The following is a 19,462-nucleotide window of genomic DNA, read 5'->3' on the forward strand; positions in this document are numbered from 1 at the left end:
TTAAGAACACTCCAATTCTTTAGCCAGAACTTTCGAGATCACAGAGAAAAGTGTTTAAGATGCTGCCCTGATTCAATCTTATCTAATATTTGAATGTACAAAGAAAAAAAGGACACAACCAAGAACTTTTATTGCTGTTGCACACACTTTAAGAAAGCTATTTAGGATAACTTTTTTCAGCGTCTATTTTCTATGTAGCTGTGTACGTAACCACTAATTTAAACAAAAGAACCTTTCACAGATAAAAAGTGACACATGATTTCCTTTTCTTAGGAGGATGTAACAGATGGATCCAACAAGGAATTAGCTAAAGGGAAATTTTAAAAACTAAATCTGGAGTTGATCTCATACCTGTAATAACAATGTGGCGGCTTAGCTAAGGGGAGTTTCGCAACAGTTTTTATTAGTGACAAAGTAGTTACTGTTATTTAATAAACTCCAGGGTAGTGAAGTATAGCGACAAGATTTTTGTACTATATGATGCTGAAAATAGATGCTAATAGGCTGCATCCCAGACTGTCAGGAAGATTTAGAAAAAAATAAATTTGACTTGCTATTTTACCAATGCTTGAAAAATAGTAATTTTCAGATATATTTTGGTAGCTGGTTTATATAAATTGAGATTTAAAGGTACAAAGTAATTTAGAATTTGAATTATACTTTGAACATTGAGTAAGAAAAATGCTAATTCCTTTCACTCATCTTTCTAGTTAAAAGAAAATGCTCAGAATCTCAAATTTACTCACCTGTAGACATGTATACTTAAACACATTTGTTTGCCTTAAAAAAAAACACCAAAAAATTAAAGATGCCCAAAGGAGAAAGCCAACAAAGTTAGGCAAAAAAAGCACTGGGCTCACGTAACACAAAGAGTGATTACTTTTGCTTGATTTAAGCTTAATTAACCTGCAATTATTATTAAACTCGGGGAAATTTTTTTCTCTCCAAATTAAATACCAAAAAAAAAAAAATGTATTACTTCCTAAGTCTGTCCAAAGTTCTTATTATGTTAATATTCAAATTCATAAAGCAGCACTAAATGGCCAGAAACATCTCTAACCTTGACATTTTTTCAGGGGTAATAATCATCCGCGGCAAATGCAGGCCAACCAAAAACCACTTAACTAATTAGTAGTTGCAGTCACCGAGAAAAACATGAATCAACACTGTTATTACAAGTGGCACATTTGAGTGGCATCTAATTATGACTTGATGAGCGCGATCCTTGCATTATCAACATTACTACCGCATCCCATCAGGGCCTAAAAGCCGCTGATGGCATTGACTTCGAGAAACTCCCACTCAACGGCACCGCAGCACCCAACAATCGGCTTGGCAGGGGCCCCCCTCGCTAAATGACACGTTAAGCGTAATTACTGGTAGACATTGTAAATAAACAGGATTGGAAGGGAAAATTGTACCAAGTGCATAAGACACAATCTGACACATTGGAAGTGGCAGCCTTAATTGAGAGTTTCTTTGACTGCTCAAGATCATTTCAGCCGCATTTCTCAGACGACAGTGATTATAACCGTGGAGACAGACGGCATAATGGTATCAGCCCCACTGACAGAGCAGTGAATTAAATTGTATCTGCTGTTGTGTGAAAGCCTTGATGAGAGGTACAGATGCCTTAGTGGTCTTATCATTATAACACAATGGTCATGTTGTCATCAACCTTTCTGGCTCCAATTGAAAAGAAATGATTGTGTGTTGAGGCTCTCCCCCTCCCCCCTCCACGCCACCGCCCCCCCCTCCTATCTCTCGTTCTGAATAGAAGCAATTTTCAGAGAGCTATGAAATCACGCAATAGGTCCTAAAATGCAGCTGCTTGGCATACAAACGGGTCCCCATTAAACTGGAATCACACACAATATGTGTTTATGCCAGAAGAACAAATAGAAGCTGAACACAGACCAAGTTTATTCACACACACAAAGCCCGTGTAGCTCTTCATCAATATAATTGCCTTTTATATTGTAGTTTAAATAATAGGCTCTATTATTTCCTTAAAATCCTAATATTCCTGGCACTTTATCACTATATTTACAAGGTAGGTTCTTCAAAAATGCGGAGGGAAGAGAAAAGAAACCTATACAATTTTTTACAACATCAAATATTACTTTGAATTTTTAGCCTTAACTACTTGACATCTTCTGCCACAATCTGGTATTTCCACCATCCTAACAAAAACATAAACACTCTGCATTTTTCATAGGAATGTGACTTTTTTATTCAATAACATTCTTGCTCATGGGAGAGTAAGAGAAATTATTCCACAGTCGTGAGGTTTAGGCCTAGCAAAAAGAAAAAACACACACCCTTATTTTCTAAACATTTTGTAAAAAGCTTTAAAGTAATTTAACTTGATAAACTGAGCTAGGCAGCCCCGGTCCACATTTTCTCTAGTTCTGCTGCGGAATCCTCCAGCAGGTGGGGTTTTTATTTCTTCCTCTAAGAAGCTGTAGAGGGAACAGCACAAAATAAAAAGTGTGCCTTCATTTTTAGTTTAAAAAATGATCCCAATGCTAAATTGGTAGCATAGAACCCTCCTTAGCAACTTCCTAGATCCTAAAGGGAGGAAACTATTTCAAAGGCCACTTATGCCTTTAAGAAGCATGACCCCATTTCCAAAACCAAAAGTCAGGTCACGTGACACCAAACAGAAATTTTTTTCAAATATACAAATATATTGGCACCTCTCAGAGAACAAATGTTTTTAAAAAAACCTTTCGTTGTTCATTTAATGATTTGCCTACGGTCCTAATTCAGGCTCGTCTCACAATATCCACAGTCCATGCCCACTGCACCTGAAACACCTATAATTTGAATGACATGAAGGTTTAAAAAAAGAAAAAAGATGATCTTTCAATAAAAGGACCCTATTACTTCAGTTTTGTTTTAAAAAAATCCTAGTATTTGGGAAATACATATTGAAATATTTACAAATAAAATGATGTGATGACTGGAATTACTTTCAACATAATCCTATCGGTGAGAGTGGGTGTATGGACGCACAGAAGAAAGAAGACCGGCCAAGAGATGGTAACTGTTGAAGCTGTAGGACGGGCACATGGTGGCTCATTATACTATTTCCTCACTGTTGTATAAGCTTGAAATTTTCCATAATAAAAATTTTTTAATGACTCTGAGAACTCAGAAGCATAACCTATAAATATATATCAATTATTGCTTCTATCAGTTGAGTTGAATTAGCAAAGTTTGTCTCTCCTCTTTGATGATCTCAAAACACTCCTACACACTTGCCATCACACTGTAGGGTAACCGGGTTTTTTTTTAACTTGTTTTTGTCTTCTACTAACTGTGCGTATTAGAGCAGAGACTTTGTTTCACTCGTGTCTGACTCTCTTGCACTTAGCGCACTGCAACATACAAAGCGGGTCATCATGTCTGTGTGTGTTTGAATGACTGGGAAATGTACCAGGCCTGAGTTCATCTGCGAATACCCTCTTACAAAGATGTCCTCTGTCATGTAGAATTGCTTAGGAAACCACCACCACCATTTATTGAGCCAACTCTGTATCCAGCCTCGTGCTAAACCCTTGACCTGTGCTCTCTCATAAATCTCATGACCACTCTGTGAGGTAGGTATTTTCAGAGCCATTTTATGCAGAGGGCCAAGAATGGCATGGAAATATGAGGTGGGCCAAAGTAGGTTTACAGTTGTAATGTTCTTGTGAGTGGATACACTATTATAATCATCACGACCTGCATGTTCTTTTTCCATATGAACAACTATAAACCTACTTTTTCTCACCCCTGCGTGGACAAAACCAGCTAAGCCAGGGAGAGTAGAGCCCCCTGGCCCAACAAAGCTTTTCCTGGGCCTCAGTCAGCTGCTCTTCCCATACTTCAAGAACCAAGCCTAGTAGGTAAACATTACAGGGAGGCAATTTCAACTCAGCACCAGGAGACACATTCCCGAGAGCTGTCCAAATGTGGAGACAGGTGTCCGGGAACTAACTCGAGAAAGGAAACAATAGGCGTTCAATACCAAAGGGCGGTCAAGCACTGGATGGTGCATAAGACAGTGGTGGCAGCAACTGGCATTCACTGAGCACTGGCTGTAGTGCCAGGCACCGTATCCAGCACTTTGCACATGGATTATCTCATTTAATCCTTGAACAGCCCATGAAACTGGGTCCCTTATCCCAACTGTACTAATGCAGGTATTCTCACGGCTACATAGACTGGCACCGAATGGCGCTTTTCACTAGTGATAACTGCCTCGCTCCTTCCAAATCTAAAATTCTACCCTGTGTTCAAAAGTCTGAACCACAGACACAATTTTTATAAAATATTTAAAGCTTTCTGAGTTCTAAGAAAGTCCCACTGGGACTGTTCCCACTGCGCACCGCTGGTAGCCAATCCACCATCAATAATTAACACGGCACACTAACTGGTCACAATGTCGGTGGTATAACTCTTTCGGATGTGACTCGGGTGTCAGCACAAGTGTAAGGACACCCCATTAGGGCTCTACCAGGGAAGGAGAAAATCCTTCACAGCTGCAATTCATATATTCATAAATAAGAGCTATTTCTGTCACGGCGTACTGGCCTCCAGAGATGGGAAATATCAGCAACATTCCCCTTAGAGTTTCTTTGTGACAGTCAGACACTTGAAATAAACTGGCTATTGAAATGTAACTATAATGCTGCACTTTTATAGCTGTTTTACCTTCAAGGAGAATACAATGTTTTGTTATGTAGTTATCAAGTGAACACTTTGTGATACAATCAAACTGTCTGAGGATGACTGCATTTGCAGAGCAGTGGACAAAGGCTCAGCTTCCAAGGCGAGGATCACTTTCCCTGCTAAGGTCTGGCCCTGTTCCCATGACATATTTCCTTGTGATCCTTCTGAGTGTCCTCAGATATGTTCCATCTTAGGGGATAAAGTAGTAACAAATTTAAATCACATACAAAATAACATAGCAAACATTTACAAAAATTATTACAACTTTCATGGGACTAGAACTTTCCTTGATGAGAGGACTGTCTCAAGCATTCCAACTCTTAAAAACGTGTATGTTCTGTGAACCTCGAATTCCTTTTTTATGACCTAGGGAACTAACCAGACCACTGTAAAGATGTATCTACAAGAATACTTGCCAAGGCCGTATTTATAATAACCAAAAACCAGATATAATCCATCTATCACTGAAGAAATGTTTAAATAAATCACGGTACTATCATATAACAGAATAGTATGGGCAACATTAAAACTACATCCATCTCTACTGGTGTGCAAAGATGACCATAAAATCTTGTTTCCCGAAACGAACAAGCTGCATAACTAAATGCAGAGTATGACTGTATTTTTTGTAGATACACATATTACACAGATAAAAAAACGGGAAAGAAAGGCTACAAAGTACCAACATTGGCTTTTCTCAAAAAGTCTAGATAACAAGTCATTTTTGTTCTCTTTTAACTGTTCTGCATAGTAAAATTTTTGATAAGTAAAAACTGTCTTTTATGATAACACACTCATAAGACAATTGTGCTCATTCCATCTCTTTAAAAAGAGCAGTCCTGCCAGGGCGCCTGGGGGGCACATGGGAAGACAGCCCTTGCTTGCTTGGATGCCCGGCCTCTGTAGCGAAGCACAGGGGCCATGCCCACCCATGCCATCCCACGACACAGCTGTGGGTGGTATAGCTTTTCCGCTGAAATGCTTACGTACTTTTCTGAAACTCCTCCAGTTTTCTAACAGCTTCATCTCGTTCTTGCTTAATTTTGTCACACTGAAATGAGAAGAGATAAAAACAGTGAATTTGTATCATAAGTTTGGAAAGACAAGAGCGAGCAAACTTATAAACAATAGGAATTTTATGGAAAGAAAACAAAAATTAAAACGCCTTAAGAAAGCATTAAGGGGTACAGGGTATTCGTACTGCTCAGCCAGCCTGGGGTTTGGACCACTGTATCTGGCCAACATTCTTGGACCTTCTAAGATAATCAGCCACCTTACTGCTCAAGGCCTCCTTAGCAACAGACAAATTTAACGTCCTTAAATTAAAATATGTTCACTTTTTAAGAGAATTTTTGTGCCTCTTTTTAAATAGGTATTTTGCAAGTACAGTGGTTACCCCACTCATCCCTAGGTCAGATTTCCTGAAACTGGATGGCCTCAAATATCCAGGACACCGGGGCACAACTGGAAGTGACCACTACATGAAGGGACCACTACATGAAGACAAGCTGCGGCCACACGTCCTGGGCACTCTCTCACTCAAGAAAAACACCATTCTGTATCCATAGAGTTTCTAAAGAGAAGGAGGTAGCAATTTAAAAGAAGAGAAAATATTCTGCCATAAGCACGCATCATTTATATAAATGGATTTTTCATTTTCAAAGGTGGGAGGAGACTCACTGAAAAGACCATAAAAGGAAAAAAACAACAATAAAAAAACTATTAAAGCATGAGGACCTCTTAGGACCTCTGGTCCAGAAGCAAGTATTTAGTACTTTAACAGGCCCTTAAGATATTGACTTTTTAAAAAGCCTAATGTTCATTATGAGGACTGGATTCACTTTATCCTGAATTTCACAAGATGGGAACATATCACACTTTTAGAAAGATTTTCATCCACAGTGTCTCAAGCTTTAAAAAGTGATTTTAGCCCGGCTGGGTGTGGCTCAGCGGTTGAGCGTCGACCTAGGATCCAGGCGATCGGGGTTCGATTCCCGGTCAGGGCACATGCCCGGGTTGCGGGCTCGATCAATGACTCTCTCATCATTGATGTTTCTATCTCTCTCTCTCCCTCTCCTTTCCTCTCTCTGAAATCAATAAAGATATATATATATATTTTTTAAAGTGATTTTAGCTATTACAGTGATAATTTAAAATTTTAATTTTGTGGAGTACTGTAACAAGAGGACCATTTGAATGAAACACAGCTTTAAATTATATTTTAATCCTGCTATGCCAGATAAATATATTGGGATTTTGTGCCTTTGAATATTTTCAAATTACTATGGCTAAATAATGATGTCACCGACCATCTGAAAAACCCAAATTAAAATAGTGAGATATTGTCATCCAACAGACTGGCAAACGCTGAAAAAGTCTGATACCAGGCGCTGGAAGCTCACCTACTGCTGGAAGTGTCAACAGGCACGGCTACTTGGAGATCAACTATCTAAATGGAAAACGCACACACCCTATGTAGGACCCGGCAGCTCTACTTCAGGGTTCTACTACCAGACTCTCTAGTAATGTGTACGAGATGGTCTGTGCAAACACGTTCAGCATTTATCACAGCAACACATCATGGTACATTCATATAATACACTGCGAAACACACAGTGAAAATGAATGGCCCAGAGCTCTGTGTATAAGCCAGGAAGACGGCAAAAACCACAATGTTGAGTAAAAGGACTTGTAGAATATAAATCAAATGATATCTTTTTTTAAAAAAAAAGTCCTTATTGATTTCAGAGAGAGGAAGGGGGAGAGAGAGAGAGAGAGAAACACCAATGATGAGACAGTCATCGATCGACTGCCTCCCGCACGCCCCCGACCGGGGATCGAACCCACAACCGGGCAGGTGCCCTGACCGGGAATCGAACCGCGATTGCCTGGATCCCAGGTCGATGCTCAACCTCTGAGCCACGTCGGTCAAGCCCAAATGATACCTTACCACACAAACACTTGATAGATTTTTATTGTATATGCATATTTCATGACACGTATGGCATATATAAAAATAGAAACCCACAAAATAGAAGAATATACATACAACATTTATGACAAAAAAAGGGAGGGGAAGGGGACTGTGGTTGGGCGACAGGGGCGATATTCAACAATTTTATCTGTAGCGTTCTTTTTTATTTTAAACTTCAAAAAAATAAGTTCATTCTGTATGTTGCATATTTGTTCCATTAGTCTCTGTCCTTTACTGTGCTTTTAAAATATTTTTAAAATTAAAAAAAAAAAATAAGAAGCAAACAGCTCCATTTTCCTCTTTAGTCCCTCGAGAACGCGAACTTTAAGGAACCGTTTGGGGGAACCCCTTCCGACGGGAGCGCGTGAAGCCAGCACACGGCGCTAAGGGAGCAAAGCTGCTCGCGACATCCTGACTTGGACCCTCCACAAGAAGGGTCAGGCGGGGCCACATCTTAAAAGAGAAGGCAAACGGCAGTTCCCCCTTATCCGTGGGGGGTACAGACCAGGACCCCTAGTGGACGCCTCAAACTGTGGATAGTAGCAAACCCTATATATGTTTTTTCCTATACATAGATACCTTTGATAATGTTTAATTAATAAACTAGGCACCGTAAGAGATTAACAGTAACTAATAATAAAATAGGACAATTATAACAATGTACTGTAGTAAAAGTTACATTTATATGGTGTGTGTCTCCCCTCCCTCCCCCCCTCTCAATCTCTCAAAATCTCTGATAACTGATCTGATAAACTGCACTTACTGTTTTTTGGTGTTTAAAATTCTAAACACTAGAGTTCTGGATTCTCAAATAATTTTTAATCGATCCTTCAGCACACGGCACACTGTCAGATGCTTAGTTTACGACTCTGCCAGCCAGTTGTTTCAGTCACGTTCGTTTTCTAGAAGGTGGACTCCGCTTGTTCTGTATTTCCCCGCCACCCCGCCGGCCCGCCCGCCCCACCTCCAACAACGCACACTATAGTCTACAGCACAAAAACAAACCGAATTTCTGGTTAGACTCGAGTCATGACTGCCCAATGGAATATATCTGGTGTTTTCTTTCTACTTAATGTCACGTTTGTCATATCTGGCATTTCTGAAGGTATACGAAGCCCTGTGAAAACCGTATTTATCTAAGAGCTGGTGCCCGGGAGGGCTGCTCCTGACTTAGTGCCGCTTGGCTTCTTCTATCTACCTCTCAAAACATCACCTGAAATAATTAGAGATTCATTTCATTCCTGCCTAAATCAGATAGCTGGAGTTTTCACTGAGCCTTTGTATGACAGGTGAATGGAATATAAATTCTTATATGGGACTCTGTCTCCTCAGATCTGAAAAAGGCCACCGGCTGACGTCACACACAAACCGCCAATGCGGCGGCCGTTTACCGGTCTGATACCAATCCCCAAAACGTACGGTCTTATGCCCACGCTCTCTGCTCATCAGGTGCAGGGGACAGGCTCTGGGTAACAGCAGGTCTCATTCTAACATGCAAGTGACCCGCTCCCCCAGTCCAGCTCTGTGCCTCTGCGCTGACCCCAGGCCATCGCCGGCGGATTCGGGGGCTGTCTCCCAACCCCAGCTGTGTTCCCTCTGGGGTCTTCATGTGGCCCGGCTTTCTATTTTCTGCAACCACATGATGACAGAACTGGCAGCCACAGAATTCACCATCTGCTATGATTACTGGAAGGGGAGTGTGCCGGGGGGAGGGACCTACACATGCTGCAAATGCAGCTTTAGTCTCACCCGGAGCTGAACAAAAATATGAACGGCGGGCCCATTCACGAAGCAGAGATCCAAACAGCCACTTATTTCATCATTTTAGGTGAACCCACAAACGGATCTTGTACCCTTTCTCTCGTTCTGCCTGCAGAGAGGTGTCAGCAAGGGTTCTGGGCCCTCCTGGAAGAATGTTTCCTCTCTAAGTCCCCCAGGGGCCCCTCGCCCATCCTGCCCCTGCCCCTGCCCTGCCCTGCCCACGCAGCTGCACTATTTGTAGAAATGGCTCCTTTTTGTCTGAGAATTGCTCACGAAGACTTTGCAATAGCAACAGATGTTCACGGGCCCACGTCGCTTAATTGCGATGCCCCATGATTCTGTGGCCCGGCGCTGGCTGGTTTAAGCGAGACGGATGACGTGATGCCTCTTCCAGAGTCTCTGGCTCTGTATGGAGCGGTGATCTGACCAGAGCTCGGCCTTGTGGCCCTGAAAGCTCTGCGTGTTAGACGGCCCAGCTATTCCACAGATCTTCGCCCTTGAGCCGCAGCCGGGCAGCTCCTGGCTTCTGAAACCAAACCAGCTTGTCAGAGCACTGGCCTCTGACTTTCAGGGGCAAGCCTGTCCAGGGGGAGCTGGTACGCCCCCCCCCAAAATGAACAGCTCTGATCTTCCTCCCACGCACATCGGACTCAGTTTACACTAAAATGCCTGCGTGACGGGGCTCGGCAGACGTACAGATCACCGACGTAGGCACTAAGACATCTTTCTGTTTTGCTGGGTGTGTATTTTGAGCAAGACAGCCCCCGGGATTCTGAACCGTGCCTAACCTCTATTAATATCAACATCCATTTTTATCTCCCAGGTGCACAGATGCGGGGCAGGGTTGCCGGCCACAGCAAGGCCAGCTTGGGGCCCAAGGCGCACACACGCACCGCACACACAGCACGCCACCAGGGTAGGCAATGCACGGTCAGGTACGTCCTTGCCGTTGGCTGACCTGGACTAAGCAGACATCGACTGTCCCCACCGAACGCCTCCGTTTCCTTCCTGGAGCACTGAACAAATCACAGGCACAGCACCCACACGTGCCAGGCGCTGTGTCCAGCACTGGGGGGAATACCGTGGGGAACAGAACAGACAACCTGCTCTCACAAAACATGTGACCTACCCGGAAAGATGCACAATGAAACAAGCAGTTTGTAAGAAACTTTCTATGGTGCAAACTGTGGGCACAAACAGCAGAGGCCTCAACCCCACACCATTCTGACTTCTTTTTCCTGAAGTTCATTCTTTTTATGTCCACTTACCCATATTTAAAAATTTAAACATGCAAAGCTTCGGAACTGTGCATATTTACCTGTTTTAGAATCTTTTCCGATGGAGTCAGAGGAGCATCCAATCATTTTCAGTAATAACCCACCATTCTACTGTTTCCAACTACGTAAGTTTGGATAGAACTCGACTGTGCCTGCCCTCAAAGAACACAATAAATTAAATCATCCCCACCGGGACGGAATTCCTTTCAGTCTCTTTCTCTTTTGCTGGTGTTCTTTCTCCCAATTCAAAGTTTTTTCCTCCAATTTTCACAGGCAATAAAGTGGTAGCTGCCCCCAAAGCTGTCATACAGCATTCTCCAAATTCTAGGCATTGTGTGTTCGAGGGAAGCACATGTCGTCCGAACAGAGATCCCTGCTCTTTGTTTCTGGATAGATTGCTGTTAATAAGAGACTCATTTTCACTTTCAAACTGCTAAGTAATTACTTTTTCTCTGGCACAGCCACTTGCCACTCGGTTCTAAAGAAACTGCATGTATGTGGATGTATTATGCATGAACAGTTAGCATAATGGGTGCATATCTTGCTCTTTAAAAGTGGCTGGCTTCTTTCTTGATTTTTTTAAAAAATAAAATACTTTGGGACCTTCACCTCTGAAATTTACACACGAGGAAGAAATTTTAACAATAGATGACCGAGCCACGACGCAAACAGTATCATCTACCTTGCTGCTTGAAACATAAGTCTTGGAAAGTGTCTGCCCCGCTCCCTTTTCATTCATTGTTCCTGGCGAGCTGACAGAACGGCCCGGCGCCCTGTTACAGTAGCTCGGCCAAACGATGTCTAATCAGCCACTTAAACATTTATTCATTTCAAAACTCGAGCTCGGTTCGTAATATTAAACACAGATACTTACTGTTTAAAGGCAGACATTCTTCTGTGATACAGGTTTCCTTCTCTTTATGCGGGATCCACACCCCCCCCTCCAGCCTCAGAGAACTGAAAGCTATTTCAAAGCTCAGGGAGGTTTTGCTCCCCCCATACAGGAAAAAGCCCCGAACAATTATGACATGGATCCTGCGTGAGTCGTAAGAGAAAGCCCCTCCACTGCAGGAGCACGACTAACATTTGAATACGGTGATGGCTTCACAAGCCAAGAACATTCTATTTGGTTGATTCCAAAATAAAGGGCCCTCTATTTTCCCATACCCTAAAAAGAACAGCTCTGGAAGGGCTGTTGATTTCAATGTGATAGACTTCCTCACTTTGTAACATCCCATGGATAATGTTATTTAGAAACGAGGCAAAGAATAAAGGAAAGGAGCACCCTTTCCATAATCTCCACTTACCCTGATGTTAAAAAACAACAACACAACAACCTGAAGCTTTTACATTTTAAGGCAACCCCTACAACTTGGACCTGACTTATTTTTATAATGAACAATGAATTTTTGTTGATAAAATGTGGTAAGTGCGTAAGAAACATACAGATGTTTTATTACAAAGAAGCAAACAGTTAATTCTGCTTCGAAGAGAATTAGAGAAGACTTTGAAAACAGTCAGTGACATTTAAGCCAGGCATTGAGAGCTACTAAGTTGGTCACGTGGAACTGAGTAGGAACCTTGTTTTACTTCCTGTGCCCATCCACCCCCAAACTCTAGGTATTCACTTCTAGCATCACAATTTATTACAGTTCTTTGTCAACATGTCTGGGCCCCTCATCAGGGCGGTTTTACTCTAGAGTGGGACTTCCGTATGTATTTTTTCCTACCCCAGTACTCAGAAGGCTTTCAACCAAAAGCTTTCCGTTCAAAAAGCTTTCCTTATAAACTCAAAGATTCTGACCCCAGTCTCAGAGACATCGATTTTAAAAAACCACAAAATCATTAACATTATATTTTCTTAAAAAGGGGAAACTGCCCTGGCCAGTGTGGCTCAGTGGTTAGAGCGTCAGCATGCACAGAAGGGTTTCGGGTTTGATTCCTGGTCAAGGGGCACATACCTGGGCTGCAGGTTCGATCCCTGGCCCCAGTCAGTCGGGCGCATGGGAAAGGCAACCAATCAGTGTGCGTGTCTCTCTCTCCCTCCCTCCATCCCTTCCACTGTCTAAAAACATCAATGGAAAAGCTCGGCTGGCGTGGCTCAGTGGTTGAGCATCGATCCAGGAGATCAAGGTTTGATTGCTGGTCAGAGCACATGCCCAGGTTGTGGGCTTGATCCCCAGTCGGGGGCATGCAGGAGGCAGCCGATCAATGACTCTCTTTCATCATTGACGTTTCTACCTCTCTCTCCCTCTCCCCTTCCTCTCTCTGAAATCAATAAAAAAACCACATTTAAAAAAAATCAATGGCAAAAACATCCTCGGGTGACAAAGATAAAAAAGGAAAACTGCAAAGGAAAAGATCATGAAAACTTTGGCCCACCCTCCCGAACCTCTGACTCCTATCCTCGGAATGCAGCTATGTCAGGAATGCAGTATGTCAGAAACTACATGTGCGCGCACACGCACACGCAAGTGAATTTTACTGACACAGGTGGATCAAATATTCAACTTTCAGTTTCGAAATACAAAGTGACAGACAAATGATCCAGGAGAAGCACTGAGTCTGATAATGTGTGGGATTAAATTCACGGGGAAAATTCGTGAGCTAACAATAAAGGATTGTGAAGAACACCAAGACCTTGGTGGAAAAAAATGAGTCAATTAGCTCCCGTGAGCTTACCTGCTTCAAGGAGAGCACTGGTGGTTGGAAGACCCAGGTTTCGTCTGGAGCCTGTTAAGCCCTGAGGTCCTGTTCCCGGTGAAACGGAGCTGACCCAGGGCGGTTCGAAGCACCAGATAGGGAGCTAAGGGAGTGTACATGGCCCCCAGCAACTTCTCACCAAACAGGCCTGTCCAGCAACTGCCTGCTCCCAAGAGAGTCACATCCCACCACTTGTCTCAACAGAGGAGACTCCAAGCAGGCCGTCCAAAGATCTTACCCGAAAGATCACACCCACGGCCTCTCCCCACGGCCAAGGTGCATGACCTGGCAACAAAGACAGTCAGGCTGCACGTGGACACGTGGAAGGGAGAAATAACTTGCCATTTATTGTGTTGTTCCTCCCTTCCACTCATGCAAAACCTCCCCACCTCAAACTGACGATGGCAAGTGGAGCCTGATTTTAGACTCCCGTCCTTGGTGGCTTTCGCCCAACCCCGGTGTGGGCCACGCGGCAAGAGCGGCCACGTCAGTTCGCTGGTGTGGAGCAGACAAAGCTCGGGCCGCCGGGCCCAGGCCCGCGCTCAGCCTGAGAAAATGGCCCTCTCCGCTTACCTCCCCCGGAACTGAAGCCGCCTCGACGCATTCTGTGCCGCATAAAAGCCTTTTATTACATGTTGCCCTCCTTTGTAATACGGCCCCCCTTTTTGGGGAAAAAAAAAATCTTCAGTAATAAGCCTGCTAGTCTTTTAACAGAAGATAAACAGAGTGCGGTGAACTTAAAACCCCTCTATTTTGTTCCACCCAACCACACAGCATTCCGTGTTGCTTTCATTTCCTTTCTTTCCGTTTCTGTTAATAGTTATTTTTAAAGAATTAGAACAGGAGCAGGTCAATAATGCATACAGATGTTACAAAAGTATTAGGCCGGGCTCTGTGTAGAGAAACATGTGAGCGGTTAATGGGCTAAGATAATTCATAACCCTTCCTTTACCAGATGCATTTTACCTCTAATCCCACTCCCACGACAGGTGGTTCCCTTGAAACCTCCCTGCAGAAAGTGGCTCTCAGGTCAACGACCATCATCAACACCAGCGCAGATGTTTACAGAACATCTGCTATTTTCAGGGCGATGCTGGGTCTACGAGTAAACAAGACGAAGACAGAAAACCAACAGTGGCTCTTCCCCCTCTTGGGCTATTCATGGTCTTCTATGTCCTTCCTTCTCTACCACATGAAGGCACCCGCTTGCTTTCCCTCTTCACATCTCCTAGGTTGAGTCAAAGAGTTCTCCTGAATTAACCCTCCCAGCTGGCCCTGCTCTTCCCCTCGTGGGCCAGGAACATCCACGGAAGAGACTCAATCGACTGGTAACTTCTGGGCTCTCTCTCCTAGAGCTGGAAGATGGTTGGGTATCTTAGAAAAAGAGGCTCAGGCGACCTGGCCTAAGCATCGCCCATTGGCTCCACTTTGACCCAGGATCTAAGAACAAACTCCCCACCTGCTGGCATCCCCGGAACATACATGATTTTTGGTGTTCGTGGCATTAGAATAAGAAATTCTGTCGAGCTATTTTCTGTGGCCTTCTCACCATATTGGTGATGCACACACCAGCCACATTCTATCATGGATATTTTCATGACCACCACCCACCACTCCCTGCATCGCCTGATGAAAGAAAGGGAAGAAGCTCCAGATTTCACAGAACACTAGAGAGTTATTTACAAATGAGCAAAGGAGTCTCAAGACTGGGTGAAAAATAATGATCTAAAAATCCTTTATAATCTCCTTTGAAATACTTAGTATTAATATCACCAAGCATACTATAGCTACATTGGTGGCAAATTAATATGTGTGAAAAAGCTAAATATGATTCCTAAGGGCCCAATAAATATGCCACAAGTTTTACAAATATTTAGCTCACTACTAACTTTCATTATAGGTCTTAACTCGAAATTGTAAAACTGGGGTTTCATCATTTACAGCAATGATGACCACCTTAAACAGCCACAAAGGAACCTGTTTTATTACTTTTCCACCATGGATATTATGTTTTGAAATATCTGGTCCACCAAACAAAGTAATTTCTAACAGTAAATTTCATTTATGTCTAAAAACAACAATGGATGGTTCTGCTCTCTTTCTCCCGCTTTTCATTTCCTATTCAGTCCTACTTTTTTTTAATTAGCCTTCCCTTCCATTTTTCCCCTCCCTAAATTTACAGGGAACACACACACGCACACATATTCACGAATCTTAAATAAACACGTTCAGAGACAAAATGGTAAGCAGTTTGTAAATGTAAGTAGAATTCAATTACTTAACAGTTTAATAATAAAATTTCCAGAGTCCCTGGAAATATCCACCAGGCTTCCCCATCTTCACACGGGGTATTTCTCACCTTCCAGCATATTATTCATATACTTACAGGAAGTAAACATACGAAAGGTTTATGGAGGCCTTTGGGCTAACCTCCCATGATTAATTCCAAACAGTTCTCTCCAGAACCTAGTATGTCTAAACCCTAAAAATACATGCGTCAGGCCTTCGATTCCATCCCTAGAATCCCAAATCTAACTGTCGGGGGAAAGTACCCTTCTTGGGGGCCTGAGTTGCTTGGCCTGGTGCCTCGCTGCACATTTAGCTGTGTAGTTAATCCCCCGAGCAGCGCCCACTGTGGCATGCCTGCTATTCTTTACCATCTGGAGCCTGGAGTTGATATAAGCTTGAACCACACATGCAGGAGAAAAGAAAATAGAAAAAAAAGAAAAACCCCTCTCATTCGCATTTAACTGAAATTGGTGGCAGAACAATACGCATGCCATCTAGGCTTTGTACACTTGTAAGGAAGGAAAGAAAGGGCAAAGTACAAACCTTCTCCTTTGTTTTCTGGTTCTCTGCTCTAAGGTCTTCATATTCGCCTATTGCTGAAAGAAAAGAAAAGGAAAGAACATTAGAACGCTATCGAAAGTTTACTGTAGGGACACCTGGGAACCCAACCAACTGCCACTGTCTATTTACTCGGGTGGGGGCGAGGTGCAGCAGAGGCCACAGAAGGCGGGCTCCTGCCTTTAAGAGTAAGGAAGAGAAAAGAGATCAGAGAGGATGTGAGGCCACCAAACCGGATTTCGGTTCTCCCTAGGTCATTAGGAAGACCTGTGAGCCTTAAGTGACCTATGACAAGTCACCTCTCTTGGCTACTCAAGTCTTGGTCCTGGCAGGTGGTGGTCCCTGAAGTTCCTCCCAGCACTATTAGTCTGTGGTGCTGTAACAAACAGAGGTTTGTTTTTAAAATCAGCCGCCAGAAATTAAGTAGGCTTACACATCCAACTCACTGTCACACATCTGCTTTGTCATCCCCAGAGCAGAAAGTTCATGCTCTGAGCACTCAGCTAAGGACAACCGCTTTCAGGCACTGCGAGATCATCACGCACCAAACCGTGACCACATACCCACCAGATTCATTCCACTAGGCTGGAAAAACATGAATTATTTGGAAATATTTCCAACTATATGGAAAAAAACACACACAGCAGTTTTCAACTTAAAACCCTCTATTGCTAGAAAAATGAAGTAACCCGAACCCCCACATTTATCTTTCAGCCAAGGCACCATTTTTATTTTATTTTTTAATTTATTTTATCTTTTTTTATTTTTATTTTATTTTATTTTATTTTATTTTATTTTATTTTATTTTATTTTATTTTATTTTATTTTATTTTATTTTATTTTATTTTAATTTTATTTTTCCTTACCCAAGGACATTTTTTCCATTGCCTTTCAGAAGAGTGGAAGGGGGGGAAAGAGAGAGAAACATCGACGTGAGAGAAACACATGGATTGGCTGCCTCCCACACGCGCCCCGATCAGGGCCGGGCGAGCCTGCAACAGAGCTACTGGCCGTCTGTAGGCCGACGCTCTAACCATTAAGCCAAACCGGCCAGGGCTGAAGCACCATTTTTAGACGTCCTTACAGTTAGGATGCTACATTTAGAGCGGACAATGGGAAGGAGAAAGATCTGGGATGGACGGCGGAGCACAGTGTCCCGGGGGGCTCGCAGAGCTGCTGCCCACTCCCAGACCAGCACCCTGACTGCTACCAGACACCAGCAAATGATCTTTTTTCTCGAATTATATACTATTCCTTTCTAAAATTTTAATCGAATTTATGTACAAAACGTTTTTCTTAAAAATAAAAAAAAGACAAACAGAATGTCCTATTTCTATGAATAACATAAAGGTAGAAATAAAATATCTGAAACCAGGGGCTTCAAGAACATCCCAGGTATCTGGTCACTAACTCTAACGTGTATGATTTTAACCACTGAATCAGAGAGCACCCAGAAATAGACAATTCACACGGTAAAGTCCATGTTGTAGTTCCTCCAATCGTGACCCAAAGCGTTTAGAATAGCTACTGTGATGGTAGAACCCAAATCTGAAAATCCAATTCAAATGAGCAAATATTTATGGAATTATACCACCACTGTCCAGAAGTTTTATTAGCACTCCATCTAAATAAGAATTAATGGACAATTTTATTGAAGCCATGCCCAAAAAGAACCCTTGGAAATTAGCCCATAAAACAGCTTGAATGTATACACGTAAAGATACAGCCCTTTTAAAAATAATTACATTTTCAACAGAAGATCTGATTAACCACAGAATGCAGCTCGCTACACAGCAGCTCCTCATCAGCCTCCATCACACAAACCCCAGCCAATGAGTACAAACCAAATTGTTCTTGGTTCTGAAAAATCAATGAAAAGCTCCCTCCCCTTTTTACAAGAAAGAAACAAGAAGTAAGAGATGCTCAAAATATGCACTCACGCCATTGGGTAATCTGTACTCACAGTTCCAAATCTTATTACTATTTCTAACATTGCTTTGAAAAATAAATATATACTTTATGGAGAGACTTTGCATTAGTTTACTTGACATTTAAAAGCATCACCCAAGCCGGTTTGGCTCAGTGGTTAGAGTGTCGGCCTGCAGACCGAAGGGTCCTGGGATCGATTCCAGCCAAGGGCATATACCTCGGTTGCAGGCTCGATCAGTCAGGGCATGTGTGGGAAGCAACCAACCGATGTCTCTCACATTGATGTTTCTCTCTCTCTCTCTCTCCCCCCCTTCCTCTCCCTCTCCAAAGCAATGGAAGAAATATCCTCAGGTGAAAATTAAAAAAAAAAAAGTATCTGTAGATGAAGCTGAAAAGTCAAAATTGATTTACTACTCTATTCTTATTGACCTACTCTACAGACATACAAAACAAGCAATAAAGGCTTATAAAACCATGATCTCACACTGACATTAAGAAATTTTTTTTTGTATTTAAAATATCGGGTAATGGCTTTGAAGGCTTTTTAAAAATACCGATACTATTCTTCCATTATATTGCCAATAGAATTCAGATGAAACATTACAGACTCCCAATTACTGGGTCTTTAAGAAAAGGGTTCATTAAGGGGTCACCTATCGTATCTTAATGGAAATCACAGAAAATATGTTTTATTGTGATTATGTGGGAGTTAAAAAAAAAAATAGCAACAAAGCCAGGTACAAGGAAAGGAGATGAAAAGGGTAAGAATTCAACCACTTGGTAGAGGGAAGGGGGATAGGATGTAAAAGGAAAGAAAAACAGTTATTAGTATTTTTATTTCTTTGAAGTTAGAAAACCAAGCTCACTGTTCTAAATAATACTTACACACACACATACCCCGTAGTGAATACATATGCAACCATCCTCAGCAAAACTGGCAAAAACGGAAGTGCCCTACGTTATATCCAGCTACTTCTTTTTGGGCACATGGAAAGCCTTCTTAATGGGCCCAGAACTGGCTCACAGTTTGCAAACTTTAAGTCAGCTGTGCAGCTCAAGTGATTTGACGAGAGACGCTCCACATCTTGAACTAACCGATGAGAAAGAAAAGATGGATTTGATCAATTCTCTGCTGTAAGAAAAATATCCACAGCTTGGAAAGAGGTCATCTCCCAGTCCAGAGGTATAGTACACTTCACTGCACCACAAGGTCACACACGGCACAGTAATTAAAAAGTGCAGACTAGTCCCA

At 42.5% G+C, this 19,462-nt stretch overlaps 1 protein-coding gene across 1 annotated transcript in view; it reads right to left on the reverse strand.

Moving 5' to 3' along the window:
* Positions 1–19,462, reverse strand: part of SHTN1 (shootin 1) — an 81,222-nt gene that overhangs the window by 52,039 nt on the left and 9,721 nt on the right. Inside the window, exons 2-3 of the mRNA XM_087823978.1 lie at positions 16,267–16,319; positions 5,710–5,770 (exon numbers count right to left, since the gene is read on the reverse strand). Coding sequence (XP_087680104.1) covers positions 5,710–5,770; positions 16,267–16,319 — 114 coding nt within the window. The remainder of the gene's footprint in view (positions 1–5,709; positions 5,771–16,266; positions 16,320–19,462) is intronic.

This window comes from Miniopterus natalensis, chromosome 14, assembly GCF_054644295.1.
Source record: "Miniopterus natalensis isolate mMinNat1 chromosome 14, mMinNat1.hap1, whole genome shotgun sequence".
Taxonomy (NCBI): Eukaryota; Metazoa; Chordata; class Mammalia; order Chiroptera; family Miniopteridae; genus Miniopterus; species Miniopterus natalensis.